Source organism: Corvus kubaryi, unplaced genomic scaffold, assembly GCF_017639235.1.
Source record: "Corvus kubaryi isolate FWS band 111438036 unplaced genomic scaffold, C.kubaryi_AGA036_p1.0 37396, whole genome shotgun sequence".
In the NCBI taxonomy this organism is placed as follows: domain Eukaryota; kingdom Metazoa; phylum Chordata; class Aves; order Passeriformes; family Corvidae; genus Corvus; species Corvus kubaryi.
In genome coordinates this window covers 19,481,031-19,501,997 of record NW_024581135.1, presented here as the reverse complement: position 1 = coordinate 19,501,997, position 20,967 = coordinate 19,481,031, and the positions used below count along the sequence as shown (strand labels likewise).

General features: G+C 36.2%; 1 protein-coding gene across 5 annotated transcripts in view; it reads left to right on the top strand.

Annotated features, from left to right (window-relative positions):
* Positions 1-20,967, top strand: part of LRP2 (LDL receptor related protein 2) — a 118,675-nt gene that overhangs the window by 9,192 nt on the left and 88,516 nt on the right. For all 5 annotated transcript variants that reach the window (XM_042041133.1, XM_042041132.1, XM_042041131.1 and 2 more), the window contains exons 2-7: positions 7,157-7,264; positions 9,248-9,370; positions 11,804-11,920; positions 19,402-19,512; positions 19,634-19,747; positions 20,224-20,340. In XM_042041133.1, the coding sequence (XP_041897067.1) occupies positions 7,157-7,264; positions 9,248-9,370; positions 11,804-11,920; positions 19,402-19,512; positions 19,634-19,747; positions 20,224-20,340 (690 nt within the window). The remainder of the gene's footprint in view (positions 1-7,156; positions 7,265-9,247; positions 9,371-11,803; positions 11,921-19,401; positions 19,513-19,633; positions 19,748-20,223; positions 20,341-20,967) is intronic.

Below are 20,967 nucleotides of genomic sequence, written 5' to 3'. Positions count from 1 at the left end.
TGTTATAGGACTAAAAAGATAGTAAAAGTTTATTTGTTGCTTTAAAAAAGTGTGTGAGTTGAAGCAAGATTGTAAAGGAACTTAATTTTTATTATTTTGTTTGTAGTACTGTATGATGGAAAAGGTACATAGTATGGATATGTACTGTTTATGAGCATGTATGATAAATAAACTGTCATGGTTTTAAATTTAGAAGGTTTTTTACAATTAAGATCAGTGTGGATAACTTAAAAAGACTGAATATCTTGATTTTTTTTTTTTTTTTTTTTTTTTTTTTAACTTTTCCCAGAATAATTGATTTGGAAGTGGTAATATAGAAACCATTGTTATTTTTTTCTGAATACAAGAGCTTTAAGAAAAAAATTAAAACTGGGACTTTTTTTTTTCCTGGGAGGTCCATATTTGGTATATCAAAAAATTAGGATCTTGTTCTCTTTATTATTGGTTCAGGCTTATACTTGAAAAAAATAAAATTGAATAGATTTGTTAAGAACTAATTAATAAACCATTTCTATTTTTATCAGGCTGTTTGCATTTGCTGCTTTTTCAATTAATAAAGCTGAAGTAAGGTAATGAGGATGAGGATTATGAATATCTTTAATGTTGCTAGGAAGCATTTACAGTGTCATTCCTTTGAACTTGTCTGCAGGAGACTTGAACCATTTTTTCTTTGCAGGAAAGCTTTCCTGCTTAGTTTCAGTAGATTAAAATCCTTAATTTCTTTAATTCTTGGATTTATGTTGAGGCATTAGCAGAAATTAATCTATAGTCCTTTTGTAACTATTAACTGAAAACAAATAGTTTAACTTTGAATACAATTATTTAAAGTATTTTTATCAAAGATTTTGCATGTGAGCATTATTAAAATGATATTTGATGCTTTAGTTTTAACAATTGCTTTAGTTGAGAACTATTTGTATGTGCAAGAACATGCAGATACAAAGCACATAATATAATGTAGATTTTGCTGGGTGTTTTTCCTGCTTGGCAAGTAAAGGCAAACCATAAAAATCTGCTGATGCTGCAGAGAAACATGGTATTTCCAAGTCCATAATGAAAGACAATAGTTTCACTTTTGGTCTTGAATTTTAAAATGCTTTTTAAAAAAAAATCAGTTGAGTAAAAATTTCAAATGTTGATATTGGATCTTACCTGTCAGAGTAGAACCCACTTATTACAGCTTCTGATACCTGTCATTCTGCTGAACACAGAATGTGGTTTACTCAAAAATAAGTCCAGCTAGTACTGGTGAAGAACAGGATCAGTTGCTCCAAGTTCAGTCCTTTATCACTTCCACCAATGTCCCCTGCCTCCCACCCTCAAATAATCAAAATGTTTCTTGTACTGTCTGATAAACATACCAGCAAAGCAGTGTGCCTCTCATGTATGGTGACTTTGAGTGCTAACAGATTAAAAATAGAATGTGAATGCGTGTTGGTGAAGGGAAGAACAGGGCCATATGGCCTCTTGGCATCGGGGCACCCCTGGGAGTTCAAGAGCATGTCATCTTTATGCTGCAAACTACCTAGGGCATGGTCCTTTTTGTTACATGATTGTATGGTGCAAGGCACAAGGAGTTCTTGATCAGCTGCTGAGTCTGTAGATGCTATTTTACTAATAATGATCTTGTTATATGCAATCGGATGATAATTCAGTAAAAGAAATACTACACTTCCCTACTGACAATGTATTGCTGTCTCTCTGGCACTTCAGCTTTTCTGCATCAGATTGTCCCTTGACTAGTCCTCTGTTTTCTTATCAATCTGTCTACAAAGGTCTTGCAGTCATGTGAAGTGGGTGCAGATGTACATTTGTACTGTCTTTTTGTTGATATTGTCAGTAAAAATTATTTCTTTAATCTAATTTAGAGACACATAGGTACAAAAGATGGTTCGTGTTGCAAGGGCTTGAAAACTGCAGGTAAATCTTTTACTGCTTTGTGTAATACTGTGGGACAGTAATACCTATAAATGTTTGTGTGATCTATGTTGTTTTTTTTTTTTAAATCTGCACAGTTTGTATTAAATATAATGAAGTTTAAAGACTGTAGATAGACTGAAGGTTAAATATCATCTCGAGGTATATGGAAGTTAGCATAATTTCATCAGACTCTATTTTTCTTATATATTAAATAATATTTGTTCATTCTGCTGTTATAATTGCTAGCTGACTGCTCCTCAGTGTCATAGGGCATTATTTGAAAATAAGCTAAGGTTTTTCCTAAACTTTGGATTTCACTTCTTTCTACATTAGTGAGGGGGAACAGAGATGGAATTCTCAGAGGTTCAGCCTTCCCTCCTTGAGCATGCCAAAACCTCAGGCTGTTTGACATGTAATTAAGCTCGGCAAAAATCTGACATCAAAGCGTATGGAAGGCGATTCTCCAGGATTCTTTTACCTGCAAGGCCCCTAGAATGGGCTGCTCTGTTTGGGGCCAAATGGGAAAGAAAGTACCCTTTTTTGGAAGGCAGGGAGAAAGAGAGCTTGTCACTTATTTTTCTATTTGTAAATTTTATGTCGAAGACATTTGTAATGCTCAGTGTGTTTGCATTTACTTGTTGAAAGCCTGGAGATGTATTACAAGTGGAACTATTCAGCTGAAAAAATATTGCCTTGAAGAACATTACTCTTTTAAATGCAAATAAATCTGTTGAGGGATTTGATTCCTGAAGTGTAAAGTAATTGCAGCAGTGTAAGTTTGATTTTTGAGTGGACAGTTTGAGAGTGGTACAATCTACCCTGGACTTAATACATTCCTCATTACTTTAAATTCTTCATTCAGGCTTAGCTGCTAAAGAAGTGTTAGCAGCTCTCAAAGGCATTGTGGGTACAAGGAAGGAAGAACGAATTTTGGCCTATTCTGTATAATCAGAATGAACAGTCATGGCCCTTAATCTGTGGATGACAAATGTAATTCAGAAGATTTGTTGTCAGAGTTAAACGTGTGAGGGACTTCAAGGTTAAATGACCAGGTGGAAAATGTGTGAAAAGAACACAAAAGACTAGAACTGTTCTGGGAGGAACTGCAAGGAGTCAAAAGTAATGCAGAGGGGTGGAGAGTAAGGCTGATTTGATTCTATTATAAGCCAAACATAACCTTCTGGTTTGAATTTTAGCTTTAATTCTGAAGCTAAATGTTCCTACACAAACCTGGGGACAAGTGAAGCCCAGTGGAGGTAGAGAGGGTGTAATGGACTGCCTTCCTGTTGAAGACTGTAGCCCTAGGGGTTAAAGCACTGTGCTGTGAAATTCGTGATGCTATTAACCTCTCACTCTTCTGCTGGAATTCCCTGTCACTTAATGTGACATTGAGTAACATTCATTAGTGGTGTGAAGGTTGTCGACCATCCTCTAGTAGCAGTGGGGTTTGTCTTTGACAGTGGTTTACCATAGGGTACTTCATTCATATACAGGCAACAATTGTTGCAGAAAATAAGGTGAATAGTGGTAGAAGATGCGCTTATTTTGAATAAATTAAAAGTGAAAGAAAGTATTTTGTTTAGTTAGCAATTTGCTCAATCTTTACTCTGATAAAACCACTACTATGTTGTTCTATTCCGGTGGAAAACGACTACCTGACATAACCTTTCTGCAAGCAGCTTTCCCAGAGCTAGTAATGTAAGCCTTCTTGTTTTACCTGAGCAAATTCTGAATCTTAAACATCCACTGAGAGTCTCTTACAAGAGAATCCCCGACACAGAGAACAATATAAAGTCCAGTGACAAAGTTAGCATGAAGCCCCAAGATAGTAAGTCTAACAAGAACAACAAGAACTTTAGAAATAGCACTTTGGTCTACATTTTTTCCAGTGATGCTTCTGATCTTTGCTTTGCATTCAGTATTAGACTGGTTTATATTAAAGACAATATAATATATTTGTTATTTCTTTGGTGTTTTCGTGAATATCAAGCATTAGAAGCAGATTTTACCTTTCAAAATTATTTTTGTTAATGCCCAGAGATTCTTTTTTTTATATATATGTTCTGTTGTGATTCCTAAGGTCTGCTGTGCATTTTTTTAGCCCATAATTTAGTAGTGCTTCAATCACAGTCAGAAGACTAAAACTGAATTATAGTAATGGTAGAGCAACACCAAAAATTCAATCATTTCTGAAAACTGAACTTTCAGAAGTCACCCAAATTCTGTTCTATTAACAAATTTTAAGCATGAAGTTAAGGCTGATTACTTTATTGTTTGTTTTTAAACTCAGTGGTTATTTCCTTCAGGAATCTTGCTAATAGGATTCTGTTTACCTCAAAAAAGTGCCTGGTTTTATCAGTATTTGTCAGAGTAAATCTGAATTTCTATGGAAATTAGCTTATTAGTATTAATGATTATTGAGCCACCTTACCATTAAAAAAACCCCACAAAAATTTATTGAAAGGAAAACCTTCTGTAAAATTACTAATGACTAATTCTTCAGTGAATTGAGGCTTCAAATAGTATCAATAAACAAGCTTATACTCCTTGTTTTCTGACAGTTCCTGCTCTTGCTGAAGCCCAGGTGCTGCAGGCTCACATTGCATAGAATATACCAAATCTGGTTATTGCTGACATGGTTATTTTTCTTTCATTCTGGATATTTCTCCTGGGTATTTGTAGCAGTAACTTTGTAATCATGCATTTTTCCCCTGATTACTTTCTCCTTTATCAAAGTTAGAATTGTTTTTGCTCACAGAAGAAACACAAGCTTCTTAGAATCTTTGTGAGAAGTGCCTTTGATACTGCAGATCACTTTTACTTCTTTCATATTACTGATTTTCGAAGATTGTTTTTTTAATGAATTTACACAATTATCAGCTAGGTGATTTTCTTTGTTCTAAAGAAGATATAGAACAGTGATAATTGAAGTATTAGTCTTTCATAATACTTGTAGGTGTTTCAGAGCTCTTTGCCTTCAGTTGTAAATAAGCACGGCAGATAACATTGTAAAGCTTAATGCCATAATTAAATGAACGATAACAGGTCTGCTGAAGAATTGTATAAATGGACATTGATACGGTGCTTACTGTATGTAGGTGTGAGCATCTTAAATTATAATTCTGAAAAGTATTATAGAGTGTAGCAGAACTGTGTGGCTTGCAGGTTCTCTGTTAACATTCAGTTACCATTTCTGATACTGTACAAAGACTGCTGTGTTTATACTGTTTTTTAAAAAGTTAATCAGTGTTATCACCTCATTTTAATCACTATAAGGGTACGTTTTAATGATAAGAACTTAGTACAAGATAGACAAAATAAATTGTTGTACATAGTGCTTGAATTTTTTTTAGCTAGTTATTATTTAGAAATAATATACAAATTGCTCATATTGCCTGTTTATAAGCATGTTTCATTAAAAATCCTAATCATGTGGATGCAGATTTAATCCTATATTGTAACTTCTTTTTTTAAGTAAGTGACTGAATATTTTTGAATAGCAATAATGTACTAAATACACAAGGAGATTCAGTTTTTGTTTTGCATAGTAATTGCAATTGATAAATGGTGGGTTATATGTTGTGTTTTTAGAGCTTTAACTGCTAATCTCATATGAAAATGTTGCTTTGTAGGGCAAAATTCAGGGAGAGGGCCTGGGATTCCAGAGTGAACTTGTACATTCCTTCAGGGCATTTTTGCAAGGGAGGTTGTTGTGTTTTAAAGGTAGTTGATAAGAGACCTGCACCACCAACCCCAGACCTGCACCACCAACCACCATCATGCATTAGTCTATAGAAGGTATTTGGGTGAACATACTCCTGTACCACTCCGTACCACCATTTATCCAAGTGAAATTTTTGACCATTTGCAGGATACATTATAAATCAGGGTGTCACTACCAGACAATCAGATTTGAACATTCCTTGCATAAAGTAGCTTGCCTATATCCCTAAGGAATACATCACTTAACTGTGTTTATGTGACAGTGTTGATATGCCTGGTTTTACATGAAAGTTAGGTAGCATGTTATTTATGTCATTATGAATTCACGAAGTAGGTGATTGTGCTTTATGTATACTGAGGTTATCTTCTCTGGACAAATCATTCAGAATAATTGAAAGATGCAATTTTATCATATGGTTATTAATTAAATCAAGAAACAGGATTTTCTTTCCTTCAGAGTTGGACTTTGCTACTACCTCACGTTTTTTCAGTGTTCCCCTCTCTGAGGTGCTGACAACAGATTAACATGAAACAGAGCTCTGTTGAACCTAATTATGTTGTAGCTCATTGTTTTGAGGATCTATAAAACTGTTCACTCCCTTTTTATGAGGCTGTGGTCACAACGAAAGGCCATAAACAGTGCCTTTTCTCTTTCCTACGGATGGGGGATTTCATTAGTTGACTCTAATAAAGGCCTGATCCAGCTGTATTTACACCTGGGAATGAATGCTTCTTTATCAGGTCTTAATCCTTAGTAGATCAAGCAGGAGAGAATGACAGCAGGATAGCTTTTGATCAGCCATAAATGTCTGAAAGCTTAATTTCTTTTAAAATTATTTGCTATTCAAATCTTGACTCAAGACATGCTTTCCTGTACTTCAGAGGAAATATTTTAAGTATGAGGGCATTATTAAAAAACAAAACAAAACTGAGATTTTTCTATACTTTCAAGCAGTTACCACTGAAACAAGATTTCTGCATCAGCTAAGGAGATTATTATTGTATGTTTTTAAATCCTCATAGACTTTGGAGAGTACTAATGTTTAGCACGCTAAGCCCCTGGAAATAATGTGGAAAGTGATGGCCTACCTTTATTTAAAATCTATACTGCTTGGGAATTTACAATTGATACATTCCTGCTAAATAGGTTTCTGTAGTGTATGTACTCTAGACTTGTTTGTGTTATTTTTCCTTTTTTATAATTCTTCTTGTTTTGTTTGTATAATAGTACAAATACTAAAATTATTGGAATTTTCTAGCAATTTATTTGGAAATGTCCTGTAATATTTGAAGGTGGTTCTTCGCTTTTTTTTTTATTTGTTTGACTGGGTATATAGAGCTCTTTATATATATATACTTTTTAATGTTTTTTGTATTATCTTTTGTATTATTTTTTGTATTATTTTCTCTCCATGCTGCAAGGTGATGGATAAACTAGAGTTGTTGATGAATTTCACTGTCTGTTTTTATGTGCTTGCACTGCTAAGCTGCTTGTTTCCCTGTTTTACCACAGGATGTGAGCGGGGACAGTTTCGATGTGGCAATGGTCGCTGTATTCCTGCAGACTGGAGGTGTGATGGGGCAAGAGACTGCTCAGATGATACAGATGAAGCTGGCTGCCGTAAGTGAAACAAATAAAGAGCAACTCCTTTGTAATACAAGAAATTAGGAGATTCCAATATGCACCACTGTACCTATGGTACAAGAATGAGTATTGAATTGGGAGAAAACTATTAGTAGTCATGACATACTGCAGAATCTATTTGAGTCATATTCCATGAGCTCATTTGCTTTGGTAGATGGAAAATCAAGTAGAGCTCAGCTTCTAACATGACTTTAAACTTTTCTTAAAAATCTGACTGTCCAATAATGCAGTTTCATATTATGACTAATGTTCTAAGTACATGTAGAAGTGTATTGTATTCTATTACTGCAGTAATCCTGAACATTGGATGTATATACAGCTGCCACTAGTATCACCTGTGCTCCAAATCTTTGGATTTTTCAGACCCCGGACAACTAACTGTATCTAATGTGCCCGAAGTAGGGTCATACTTAATTGTCTAGAGTTGATTTTAATTGTCTAGAGTTGATTGTGCTGTGTCAGCAGCTGACGAACAACCGTTTTATTCATATGAACTGTAATATCCATGCACAAAGATTCTCTCAAGCTGAATGGAAAAGCTGTGAAAATGAAGAATTTCTCTCCACAGTCTGTTTTCAGGAACTTGCCTGTATTTTACCTTCTTAGTTCTAGTGTTCTTTGAGGTCTTGTGGATTGGTGCAATTATCAGCCCACTTACAGGTTAGGCCAATTTTTGCCCCTCAGCTGATAGGTAGTGAGAAAGAATAATTTATATCTGTCCTTTTCACACTGTATTATTTCTTTGCTGCTTTACCCATGTAATAATTGGAGGCCATTGACATAGCTTGACAGTCTGATTTGTTGCTTGGCACTTTAGTTAGCTCCAAAAACTAGTGTAGTGCTGGGTGAAGAATGTCTTTAAATGGGCAAAACAAAATGGTGTTGTCCCATTGCAATAATGAAAATTAAGCTTCATTTTTTTGAGTTAATTGTCCTTTGAAAACAATATGTTAATGTGCTATAGGTAGTGGAGCACATCAGTGCCTAGCAAGATAGTTTTAAACAGTATAAAACTGGTCTGAGGTTAAAATCATGCTAAAGAATTATTCTTTGGATCTTGAAGCAGGACTTAAAAGAGTATGCATGAAATACATGTCTGTAGTATGTGATCAATTTTATCTCTCTGATTAGTTTACTACTGATGTTATTTTGTACTTTTCAACTCTAAATCTACAAATTGTTTTAATTTTCTCCCTCAATGCTTTGGTTACATTGGTAGCTGTGCTTGCATATCATCCCGTGAGCACAAAGTGTTTCAAGTTAACCTTGTATTTCTGCAACGACATAATCCTGAGAACAGAGATGGTCAAGACCAGGGTCCTGTTTAGTGGGCTGTGTTGTACTAGTGGTTCTTCCAGGGGTATTAACTGCGGATGGAGTAAGCTGTGACACAGTTTCAGACAATTATTTTGATCTTTCTCTTTGACGGCTCCCTGTTTGTCTATTTGAAGAGTACAGAGTGGATCTGGAACAATATTCAGATTGTTCTGATCTGACCCTCACTTTTGCCTCATGAATTCACAGGCAAAAATTATGAGCTTGTTTTGGGAGACCATGTTCTTACAAGGGATAAAGCACCTGAGGTGGATTGAGAGCAATTGAACAGACCCCCTGTGAGACTAGGGAAGCTAGTGTGACTCTACACATAAGTGAAAAAAAGGGGCTCTGCCAGCGGGCAGTTCAGAACCTGAAAATTTTTTGGGGTCTGCCTTCTAGAGGAACTTGTGTCTCCAGGGGAAGATATAAAGCTGAAGATTCTATGCAGGAGTTTACTAAGCTGAATTTTGCCTTTGAGCATCCTTTTGCTGGTCCAACTTCCCCTCTGTTAAATGCTTCATGTGCTTCATGAACCGTAACACATGAACCTTAGACCTTCTTTTCCCTTATGCAATTATTTTCTTTGAAAACGCTTTCACAGATGTCTGTGAAATGACAATCTTTTTTCATTGCTTACACTAGCACAACCTACCTGTGAGGGAAATCAGTTTCAGTGTCAGACTGATGGTGAATGTATTCCACAGTCATGGGTTTGTGATGATGAAGAGGACTGTGAAGATGGCTCAGATGAGCATCAACAATGTCGTAAGTATTTTAACTTGCAGTGTTATACCAGCTTTTTGAAATAACATAATTTACATAATAGCATATTGAGAACATACAGAAACAAGCCTGTAAGTACTGAAGTCTCTCAAAAGTGTTTCTAGAAATGAAATAATCTGAAGTCTGAAGTAGATAAAATACAGAAAATACGTCTAAAAAGATATCTCCGGGTCTTGAAATTTGAAAATTATTCATGTTTCCTTTAATTAAAAAGAGAAAAATATAAAGTGTGTACTAGTTTTATACTTGATACAAAATCTAGTAATTTCAAAAATGGTGAAGTTGACATAATACTATATCGGCTTTATTCATTGGCTAACAAAATTCACAGTGGCATCTCAGAACCATATATAACAAAATTTATTTCTTTCTAGATAACTCTGAAATTTGTTTGTATGAAAAACAGGAGGACTTATCAATGATCAGCAACCATTGATAAATATTCTTGTATGATTTTCATCAGTGTTATTTAGTAGCATTATTATTTAGAATTACCAGAGCTGTTCTTTCTCACATTCAGAGAGGAGAAATACTTATGGTCTTGCTATATGGTAAAAGTCTAGTCTTTAATTATCATTTGGACAACTTAAACTTAGAATATAATTCTGATTAGTATTTCACTTTAAACATGCTAAACAGTGTATTATTCATGTTTGAGTTGCTGTTTTCAAACAAAGTGTTTAGTGTTCTCTCTACAGTTTAGATCAAGAAAATAATTTAACAGCCTAACTGCTACAGCCACAGGCTTTGCTCTTTTTTTAGTATTAATAGAGAAATAAAATATGTTACTCTGGCTTAGAATTTCATGACTAAGCATTTGAAGGGCTATAAGTACATGTCAAAGTGTTGAACAGTGAACTGAATGATTACTGCACCTAATTACATTCTCTGCATTATTGCATTAGACAGGAGAACAACTCTAGTGTTCTGAAGGATGTTTTTTCTGCCATTTCTAGTATTAAAATTTACTTTAAGTGATGAGGATAAGATCAATCTATTTTCATGTTGATTGTGTGTATAATTTTTTGATAACTTCTTTAAACTGAACAGCTCTGGAGCTACTCACCAATCCCTGGGGAGGTTAAAATATTTGTTTTGGAAAGATTTTGCTCACAGACTTGGTTTTTGTTTTTGTATCTTGATTCCATCCTCATCCACTGAGCATGGATAATTCTGAATGATGTTAACTGGCTTTTGCTCCCCTCGTCCTCTGAGAAGGTGTCAGCACAGCTGCTGGTTATATTTTAACTAAGGAATCTGTAAATACAAAATGCAAAATGAGCAACAGCTCTGGGTTTGACTTTTGAACTGGGTCACTGTAACATTGTTCACCATGTACTGGTTAATCATGAGTGTTAGTATCTACACAGTGGCACTGTGCTGCTGCCATTTTTGAGTCATCTCCTGGTATTTGTTCTTGTTCTTCTAAAAGGACTTTTTATCTCAGTGTTTGGGAAAGCTAGAGATTTTCCTCCTTGAAACGTTAAAAATTTTTCTTGGAAAAACTGGCTGACAGCTCTGGAAGTCATACATGCAGAAAGTTGATTTACTTTACTGTGTTGCTCTTGTTTTTCCTCATGACACTAATATCCCAGTAGCTGATCTTATTTTGGGAACACTGCTGACAGAAGAAGGCGTAGAGAGCCCCTGTAGAGCAGCAGATGACAAGATGCCAGTGTATAGACTGGGATGATGTTGAGATATAACATGCATTTGAAAGAAACAAATGTGCAGGTGGCAGAGGGAAGGAAAAGTTAGTCAGCTTGCCCTTCAGCCATATCTTCACAGATTCATACTAGTTTGCCTAAGAACTGAAAGTGTAATTTAGCTGTAGTGGAATCAAAGTGGAATTGAACAGTGGAATTGATGTGGTTGCTTTTTACTGACAGCTGTCAAGAGAAGAGACATAATCATTCTCAATCCTCCATATATAAAGTTATATATGAAAACTATTCCTGACACTTGAGGCCCTGGCTGTATTGGAAAGCAGTGCCTTGCCTCCAAATCTCTTGTGTTTACATTGTAACATTCTGGTTGACTGAATAACTTACAGTTACTGACAGATTTTGACCCAGTAAATAAAATAACAGAGAAAACTTTAAATCAGTGAGAATTGGTAATTTAATGTTTTAGGCAGAATAATTATAGGGAGGTAATGTTTAACCTAGAGGTCAATTCTTCTGTGGAGAAAAGCAGTGACCTTGCAGGCTATGGGAGCCCCCACAGAGCTATGCTATCTGCCGTGTGCTTGTCAAGTGTTCTTTAACCCCCTTGAGTACACCAAGATACAGGGGGAGAATGTGTTATACTGATATTTATGAGAAAGATGAAGTAGTTAAAGAGGAAGGAAAATATTTTTCCTCAAAAAAAGTGTTGGTTGGTAGGAAAGACTGATTGTGTGCCTGTTTGTTGCAGCGGGAAGGACATGCTCAAGCCAGCAGTTCACGTGTTCCAATGGACAGTGCATCCCAAGCGCGTACTGGTGCGATCGAGTGGAGGACTGCACTGATGGAACAGATGAAAGAGTCTGCCGTGAGTCTTAACTCCTAGCACAAGATCTGGTTTCATCTCAGCTCTCTGTGGCATTTTAATACATTTGTAAGATTAAAGGGCTTCTTGATAGACAGGATGACCACAATATGCTTTTTGTTGCAAGAGTTTAATTTCAGATTCTTCTGTGTATTAGAGCTGAAGTTCTGATACAGATCTGTTATCACAGCACTCGAGTGCAAACTGCCACTACAGGAACAGGTCATACTGTTTCTTGTTGTCTGAAAGATAATTAATATTGCACAGTAAAGAAGCAACCATGTTTAATTGGCTTATAGCTTTGGGACACTTGGAGCTAACTGCCAAATTCTTTCATATTCTTTTTGCATACTCCATATGAAATCAGTAGTAGTTATAACCTGTACAGAAAAGCAAAATTTTACTCCAGGTGACTTATTTGAGGAGATTTGGTCCTCTCAAAAGCATTTGTATTCTAGACTGCAGCTTCCTGTGGAGATGATTTAGTCATATTGTATTCAGATAAGTTGTTTACATTGTGCCAAAAAAATGCAGATGGGCAAGTAGTTTTTTTCACTCTAACTTCCCCAGAGTTGAGGCTGCCTGTCTGGTGACAGTCTCCCTAGATTCTGGCCTAGGTTGAATACTGATGGAAAGGAAAGTTGGCCACAGAACAGAGGCCATGTTTTTCAGAAATATTTTTGTCTAATACCTACACAACAGTGTGTAACAGGCATGTCTGTTCATTGTTAGCCTTAAGGAAAAGCTTCACACATCCTCAGTGACATCTAATATAAAAGATGTTATTCCAGCTGTTAGAACATAGCGTGCCTTTGGGAAAAAGATCTAGCTGCAAACTTCACTTAGAACCAGACCCAAGGTGGGAGGTGGGGGAAGAGGCTAGGGTGGTAATGGATGGACGAAGAAGCAAGAAATAAAATATTGGTAATGGCTGCCCTTAGGGGAAAAAAGGGCATGTGCTGTGTAAAGGAAGACTACATGGTCAGCTGGCAGTGGAGTCCTAAGGATTATACTTAAAGCTCCTTTTTCAAGCTAGAAGCTGCTGTGATGTTTGAAAATTGAAGTACACATTTTATTTCAAGTTTAATATTTTCAGCTAGGTAAATTAAAAAGGCAGTTAGGAAAGGGCCCTCTAGATTCATTAACTGTAGCACTCTACTGCTGTGGGGGAAACCCAGTCACTGCTGCATCAGCAAATAGGCTCCATGATTGTTGTGGGGGCAGCATGTTTAGCCCCAAGGAGAGGGACTGCCTCCTATCATTCAACAGCCTCTACTCTAGTTTATTAGAATAAGTGTTGACAGTCCCTCTAAGACAGAAGAATGACTGTGACTTGGAACCTTGAAAGTAGGTTGGACTAGTTTAAAGAAATGTGACAGTGCTGAAGACAAGAGGATCCAAGAAAAATGTAATAACAAGACTCTTGAGGAAGGCTGGTTAATTTTATTGCCTTTTTGTCTTTGCAAGGCCTGGAACTTTCAACAGAAGCCATAAAATAAAATTTAAAGTTTGGTGATTTTATGTTTAACTGTATAGTACAGATTAGTGTAGGCAATTTTTGTAGCAGATTCTAAGACTTGCTTTGAATGTTCATTTTTCCCATGGTTTAGTGTATTACCTTTTCCACATTGTCTGATATAAATGTAAGAGGAATAGCACTATTTTGGCCTTTTCCCTTGTCACTAAGTTTCCCTTATTTAATTTGAACTGAAAGTTTTCATAAATAACAATGAAACATCCGTGAACAACCAAAGAATAAAACTATAATTGATTCTGGTGTTTCACGGAGCATAACAAAATGCAAACTTAGGTCCCTTTACTTATGCTTTGTGCTCACTCATCTTCCTGGAAACAGATTTAGATTGTAAAGAAGATAAAGTTTTATTTCCGAATAAGCTGCATTATTTAAGAGAGTAGTCAAATGCAAAATGTCACCATTATAAAGTAACTGTCTAATTAAACATGTAAAAAACCACAACAAAAGAATTCAGAGCCTTAGTCAATTTTATTGCTAATGGGATTAACAGCAAGGGAAAACTACCCATGCAAAGGCTAAGATAAATATCAGAACAATGTTTCAGCTACAGGTTATACAATTAGTGCACTGAAGCTGTTTCGATTTCATAAAATTGTGGCTTTTAATTTTCTTTAAATACACATATTGGACTGTTTTCTAGCTTTTTTTTTGAATAGTCAGCAGCTAGCAAATACTTTAAAACTTCAGAAACATAGAATGAAATGGCAGACCATTTGGCATAGCAAATGCTTTTTGGGAGTAGGTAGCCAACACTGGTGTAATTTTTCTGTGTTACATACTTTATTTCTTTCAGTTAAAGGTAGAATTCTCTCTTCTGCCTCAGCTTCATAGTTGAAAAATGAAAATCCCAGCCACGTCCATTTTGCTTTGCTGTGACAGAATAACCTTTCTGGATATTGCTCTGGCAGCTGAGTGCTACACGGAGGCTGTGAGGGAGAAAGGGGCAGTACTATATAAAGAAATGTTGTTTAAAGCTAGTGGACTGAGTGTGGGCCAAGAGACACTGTATTTTTGATTCTAATTTTGGTGTTGAGTTGCTGCCATAGGTCAGCTGCCTAACCTGTAAATTCCTGCCTCTTGTTTGCTATGCTCAATAGCTGCTGTGGTCAGGAAGTGGGCAGCCAGCTCTGGGATTAATTTGCGGAGACCAGGGTGAAAGTGAACAGAGATCAAGAACTGAAGAGATCATGAGGGAAGTAGTCCAAGAAAGAAGAAAAATACTGTAGTCAGAGACTAATATTCTGGATGTTGGACAAATGACATGTAGCAGCTATAGGACAAGGGAGAACTTCAGGCTGAGGAAATATCTCCACCAGGAAGAGTTTGGGACAAGGAAGTAGCAAAACTGGAGCAGTCTAAGGCAAGCAGCCAAAGACTAGAGTCTCAGGGATAAAAATCAGGAATTAAGGCCAGGAATGAGAGTCTGGTCTGTCTGCCAGATCTGAAAGCATCTCTGCTATGAACACTGCCTGGTATCATGTAGCTCAGAGAACTCTTGGGCTTGGAGTAAGTCTCCCTCCTGGTGTCTCTGGTAGGATGTGAGCTGTCTGGGCAATGGTCTGACCACTGTGAGGTGGTGACTCATGGCAGTGAGTCAAACACGTTTAATTAACTTTATTTCGTAAAATGTTTTCAAATGTTGCAATAAAAGACACTTGTTAGTAGGAAATTGCCTTTTTTTTTTCTTTTTTTTATTTCTCCTTCTTGTAACATGGGTTAGGGTTATGGAAGCTTATACGGCTGACCGTGTGACAGAAATCAGCTTGTGCCAAATCAAGTAGTAGTTGCAACTTTTTCCTGTTGCTGTTTTTGTATGGATTTATTTCCAGCTTGCAGAACAGAAGTGTTAGGCAGAGCGCAAAATGATGTAGATTTCGCAATTCCTGTGACATAGATTTTAAGCATCTTCCACCTGTCCATTGAAAGAAGCCATTTAAATATATTTGCAACTGTTGCCCCAAAACAGTTACAAGGAGCAGGGTGCTTCATCTGTCATTTGTGCTGGTGTTTGCCAGTTATTTATATTTTGCAACTGAAGTGTTGGTATGCATCAGGAAGACAGATTGTGTAAAAGTATTTTGGCTAAGAAAATGCCTATGGGGAGGGGAGAGAAAGAAGAGCTCCCTTTCTTCCTGAGCATTGGAATGAACATAGGTGAAAAACATTCCCTGTTTTCACAAAGCTCATCTTATAGGAATTGTCATGACTATGGAAAAATTTCTTCTTTTTCGTTTTCTGTAAAATTAGCTACAGGTTCTTGGGAGGAAAAGGTAAAGGAAACAGTATTTATGTTGGAGGCTATTGACCATTCAAAACAAGGTGAAAGAAAACAGTATTTCTATTTTTTTCTGTCCCTTCACTTTTCTCTTAATGCTGTATTCATATTGTCTCCTTTCACTCTCTCTTGTACAGCTGTATTCCCAGACCTCCTTAGGTGTAAACTACCTACCTTGTTGTCCTTTTAACTGAGAACCTTATCCTTCCTTTTTTGCTCTTTCTAGTCCATTTATCACCAACCTGGAAAGAAAAAAAATTTCATTGCCTGGAAGAGAACCCCGGCAAGTCATTCATAGAGCACTGACACTTTTTCCATATGCCCCCTACAACAGAGGCAGTACGATCAATTTCTCTGATTGGTATCAGTTCTTGCACAGCTATGGGGTTTCATACTCAAATGCACTAACCTTGGATCTGGTGTGTACAGAGAAATCTTAGTTTAAATGAAAATTCAAATAAAAGCTAGGAAATGTTTATTTTACAAGCCCCAAATACAGTGACTGATGTAAGACCTTCCCACTTTTATTTAAAAATGTTGAGATACTTTGCAACTTTTTTTGCTGAAGAGCTTTTAATTAAGCTAGATTGTGCAGGTCTTTCAGTTTCGTGAGTTTATCCCATTCCTACCCTCTCACTACCAAGGTTCAGATTCTTCTTTTCCTTTTAAGAACTCCCCATTTGGTGATAGGAGTAGAAGAACTAACCTCATGGTTAATGTTTTCTAAATTTTGGAGAGAAAGAAAGGGAGTTTAAGTCCTGGGGTTTTTGCAATTGCAAGGATAGGCATTCCTTTGTTTTCAGATATCCTAGTATTGTTATGAAGTTCTGTTTTGGCTTCCTTCATGCTCTTAGCATTGAGCTTTCACAGAAGCCAGCGTTTCTTCCTTGGTTCTTTTACCTTTTCTAATTCTCCTCACATAAAACTAACCCAGCTACTGTGGAACTGTCCTGATGGCACAGATGCACCTGAACCATGCAGTTCATTGGTTGCAGCCTTTGGTGTAGCTCACAGCTTTGCCATTTTTCATGAGGCTCAGTTCTTAATGCCCCAAATAATTAAAACCAATTTATTAAAATAATGTGCTATAAGGTGCAAAGAGTACAATGTGCAATGCATAATGCAGTGAAAAATATCTTTCAGATCAGTGAGCAGGCTGCTATCAGAACTATAATTTACTAACTTCAAGGGATTGGAAATGAGATTACCTGTACAGAGTTAAAAAATTAAATTAATCTCCATCAGGCTTTTCAAAGAATGTTCTTATTTGTGCACGTACAATTAAAATAAAGAATCTGTACACCAGTTTTGAAAAAAGAATAAGAAAAAAAAAGTATTTGTTCACATTCTAGCAAAACACCAACTTAATCAGAATGTATATTTTGAAGTATCTTCAAAACATCTTTACTTATGGCTCTTCTTGGTATTTTTTTATAGTGATTTATATTTATACAAGACACTAGGCTTCATAATATAATAAAGATTTTGCTAGGCTGAGGGTATTTCCGGGCCTGCTGCTGGAGAGAAGACTTTGACAAAGTTTCCCTTTTTGTAAAGGGAGTTTAATATAAGCTTGAGAAAATCTTATTACTGGCTAGATCCTTCGTCTGCCTGGGCATTCTTGAAGAAACAGGCAGTACAAGGCAAAGGGTTCAATTGTTTATTTGTTTGACATCAGTCCACTGAAAACACTTTGGAACATCAATGGAGGTATTTCTGTGGGATATGAAGAAAAGTGAGGGAAATTACTAAATTGGAAATTTAATTAGGAAATTTCCAAATTAGGAAATTAATTAGGAAATTACTAAATTTACTACTTAAAATGGATAAAAACTATCCATTATAAATCCCATGGAAGCTTTTCTACTTCAGTGCATTTACAAGCACATATCTTGTATTCTTCTTTTTCTTCCATCTGCCCTACAATATTCATGGTATTCTTGTACTGCCATAGCTGTTTCTGCTGGGCCATAGAACTCCTGATGGCTCCTCCCTGTGATGCCTTCTCTGTTTTCAGACAGGGAAGAAGCATAATTCCAGAGTGAACATAAAACATGGTCCCAGGTCAGGCCTTTCTTTAGTCCTTTCTGTAGGCAGAGCTAACACTTCAGAAACAATGTTGTTTCCAGAGCATTATGAATTTTCTCTAAGCCTAACCAAAGCAAGAAAAGGGTGAGAAGCCTGCATTAGAAAGGTGTTTGTCTTGTTGAGAAGTGGGGCCAATGCTTAGGGCACGTGTTGGCATTGTCAGACTTTTGGAATGGAAGATGGGGAACTATGACTAAAAGCCACAAGTAGTAATGCTGTAGCTGGAACCCTGCTAATCTGCAACTGCTGTTCTTTGATTAGGCACACACTGTTCCTACGTGCAGGATACCACCTTATATTAACTGCAGTGAAAACAAATGAAATGGAAATGAATCAGCTGGGGAGATAGTCTGGCTAGACTTGTGGTGGACATGAACACAGCTGCTTATCCTCTCATATTAATGATTTAACAGTTAAAATCATGTAAGCCTATTCCATGGATAATTGAAGTTTTGTGAGAATGTGATAATACACGGAACCGCAGAAGCAAGGAAAACTGTTTGCCAGTGTCTGGGAAAATTGCAGGTTTCTGAGGTCTACTTGAAGCAATTTTATAACCCAAGTTTTGAATTCCAAGAGTATGAATGAAAATGTGCCTGAGACCCTTCTCTGTCTGTTTTATTAACTCCTAGAGAAGAAAAATGGGATAAGAATTCAAACTGAAAATCTAAAAGGTGCAAAATGTAACTTGGCTCTTCTGTGTCTTGAGTTCATTTATCTTCTATATAGAGACAAAGTTTCAATAAATCTCATTTCTAAAATTAACATTTATTTGCTTTCTTACTTGCCATTTGACTGAAAGGTGTAATTTTTGTCTACATGCCAATGAACTAAACTAGGAGCTCATGTTCTCCTACTCAACTCTAGCATGTGCGTATGCTTAATTTGTTGGATACTTCCACTGACCTCACTGACTGCTTGTATGCATAAGTATTCTCAGAATTCAATTTAAGTTGTTTGAAATAATCCCTTATATTTGCCTATATATTCATCTATATATGTAGAATATGCAAAACCTGAAAAATCATTACTTCTGCAGAATCTGTTTTCCTTCATGAAGGGGGGAGCAAAAAATAAAAACCAGAGGTTCTAACGCTGTTCATGGAACCTGGAAGTTTAATATTCTTGGCTTAATTGGAGCAAAACCATAAAAGCCTGATGTGTCTGAGTTTGAGAACTCATGGCATTTTAAGAGGACCTCGGAACTGTAAATTTCAGGAACTCCTTTGCTAACGAAACATTTTTATTAAGATCAGGGTACTTTAAAACTGAGGTACAAATAAATAAAACAAATATTCACTGCTTGCTCTCTTTTTGTGTTCCATTGTTTTCTATGATACTGTAAACTGTTTGGGTTGCAAATCTTTTTGGGGTGTGGGAAGGCATTTAATTTTTCTCTTGTTGCTCACAAGGTTCTGTAGCATCCATCTAGAGAATATTCTTGAATATTTGTTGGAGAATACAGTATACTGTATAAATGGATTACTAGTATAGGACTACTAGTAATGGAGTTTTTCCCTTTTTCCTTTAAATCAAGATATTCTGTTGACATTTGTGCTAATACTAAAGGATTTTTTATTTCAGACTACCCAAGATGTGAACAGTTATCATGTGCAAATGGAGCATGTTTTAATGCCAGCCAGCGATGTGATGGCAAAGTCGATTGCAGAGATTCTTCTGATGAAGCTAATTGCAGTAAGTCCCATGTGTGGAGTGATCCTAAACAAATTTGCTTTATAGAGCCTCTTTTGGAGTAAAACACTGTAGTTTTCTGACAGATTTTCTGTATGTGTTTCTGTGCTACAATCTCTTTCAGCACGTGGATGTACCAGTATGCAGTTTCAGTGTGCTAATGGAGAGTGCATCCCACGAGCCTTTATCTGTGACCATGATGATGACTGTGGAGATAGGAGTGATGAAAATTCTTGCAGTATGATGTTTCTCTTTTTTCCCCACTTTCTTTAACTGTTTTACTAAGACTTAGCTTAAGCAGATAGAAGGAAGCAGATTGTTTAGCTATACAGACATCAAAAGCTAATCACTGTTCTACAAGTACTCCTTTGTATAGAAAGATGAAAATTGCTATGCTACTTTGATAGACTTTTTTTTTGCTGCTAAGTTCCTGGGTACATGGTTACTATTCGAATTTGCTGGATTGAGTGACAGTTTGGTTCTTTATACATATAGATACACTTATGTTTTTGTCATCGTCTTAATTTCAGCATGAACCAAAGGTAATTCATATCTAAATGAGAAGAAACCAGCAGTGTTTGCAATATATACAAGACATGGAACTCCCTCAGTTTTTTAGGAGATGTAATAAATTATCATTTCTGAGACAATATTGCTATTTTTAACCTTTTAGCTGCTCAGAACCATTAGATGTTCTCATGTTTCTTTCCATAGCTTATGCAACTTGCAGAGGCAACTTCTTCACTTGCCCGAGTGGCCGTTGCATTCATCAGAGCTGGATTTGCGATGGAGACGATGATTGTGAAGACAATGAAGATGAAAGAGGATGTGGTAAATACTACTGCTAACTTCCAATAGTATTTTCAGAGAAAGATGACACTAAGCTACATCTATGAAATTTAGACCAGTAAAGATACTCTGAATACATTTCATTTCTTTTAAAACCTTAGAATTCCAGCTTCAATTTATTTATCTTTTTCACTTTGGCAATATTTTCCTGTTGTGTATGTGAGAATTATTGTGATACTGAGTATGATGCAAACTAAGTTTAGCATATAGCAATATCTTTTTTTTTTTTCTTTTATATGTTCTCTTTTATATTTTTTTTTGGTTCTTCTGCCTGTGGAGATTTTTCAGGTCATCTGTTAAGAGACATGAGGCTTCTAATAACCAAAACCCATTGATTCAAAATGAAATTAACTCAGATCCTGCCAAGATTTGTTATGTGAGAAAGAGAAATTTTAATGAATGAAAGTGTGAATGAGAGTTCTTTTTCATTGTCCTTTTCTATGATGAACATTATTCTCTTTATCCAGACAGCATTTATGTGTTTTGAAACCACAAAACTATAGTTCCATTTCTGGTGCACCAGTTAGTTTAAAGCTAAATGGTGTTACCATTTCTAACAAAACAGAAAGCTAAAGGGATTCACGTGTTGTCTACTCAAGTATCGCTGGC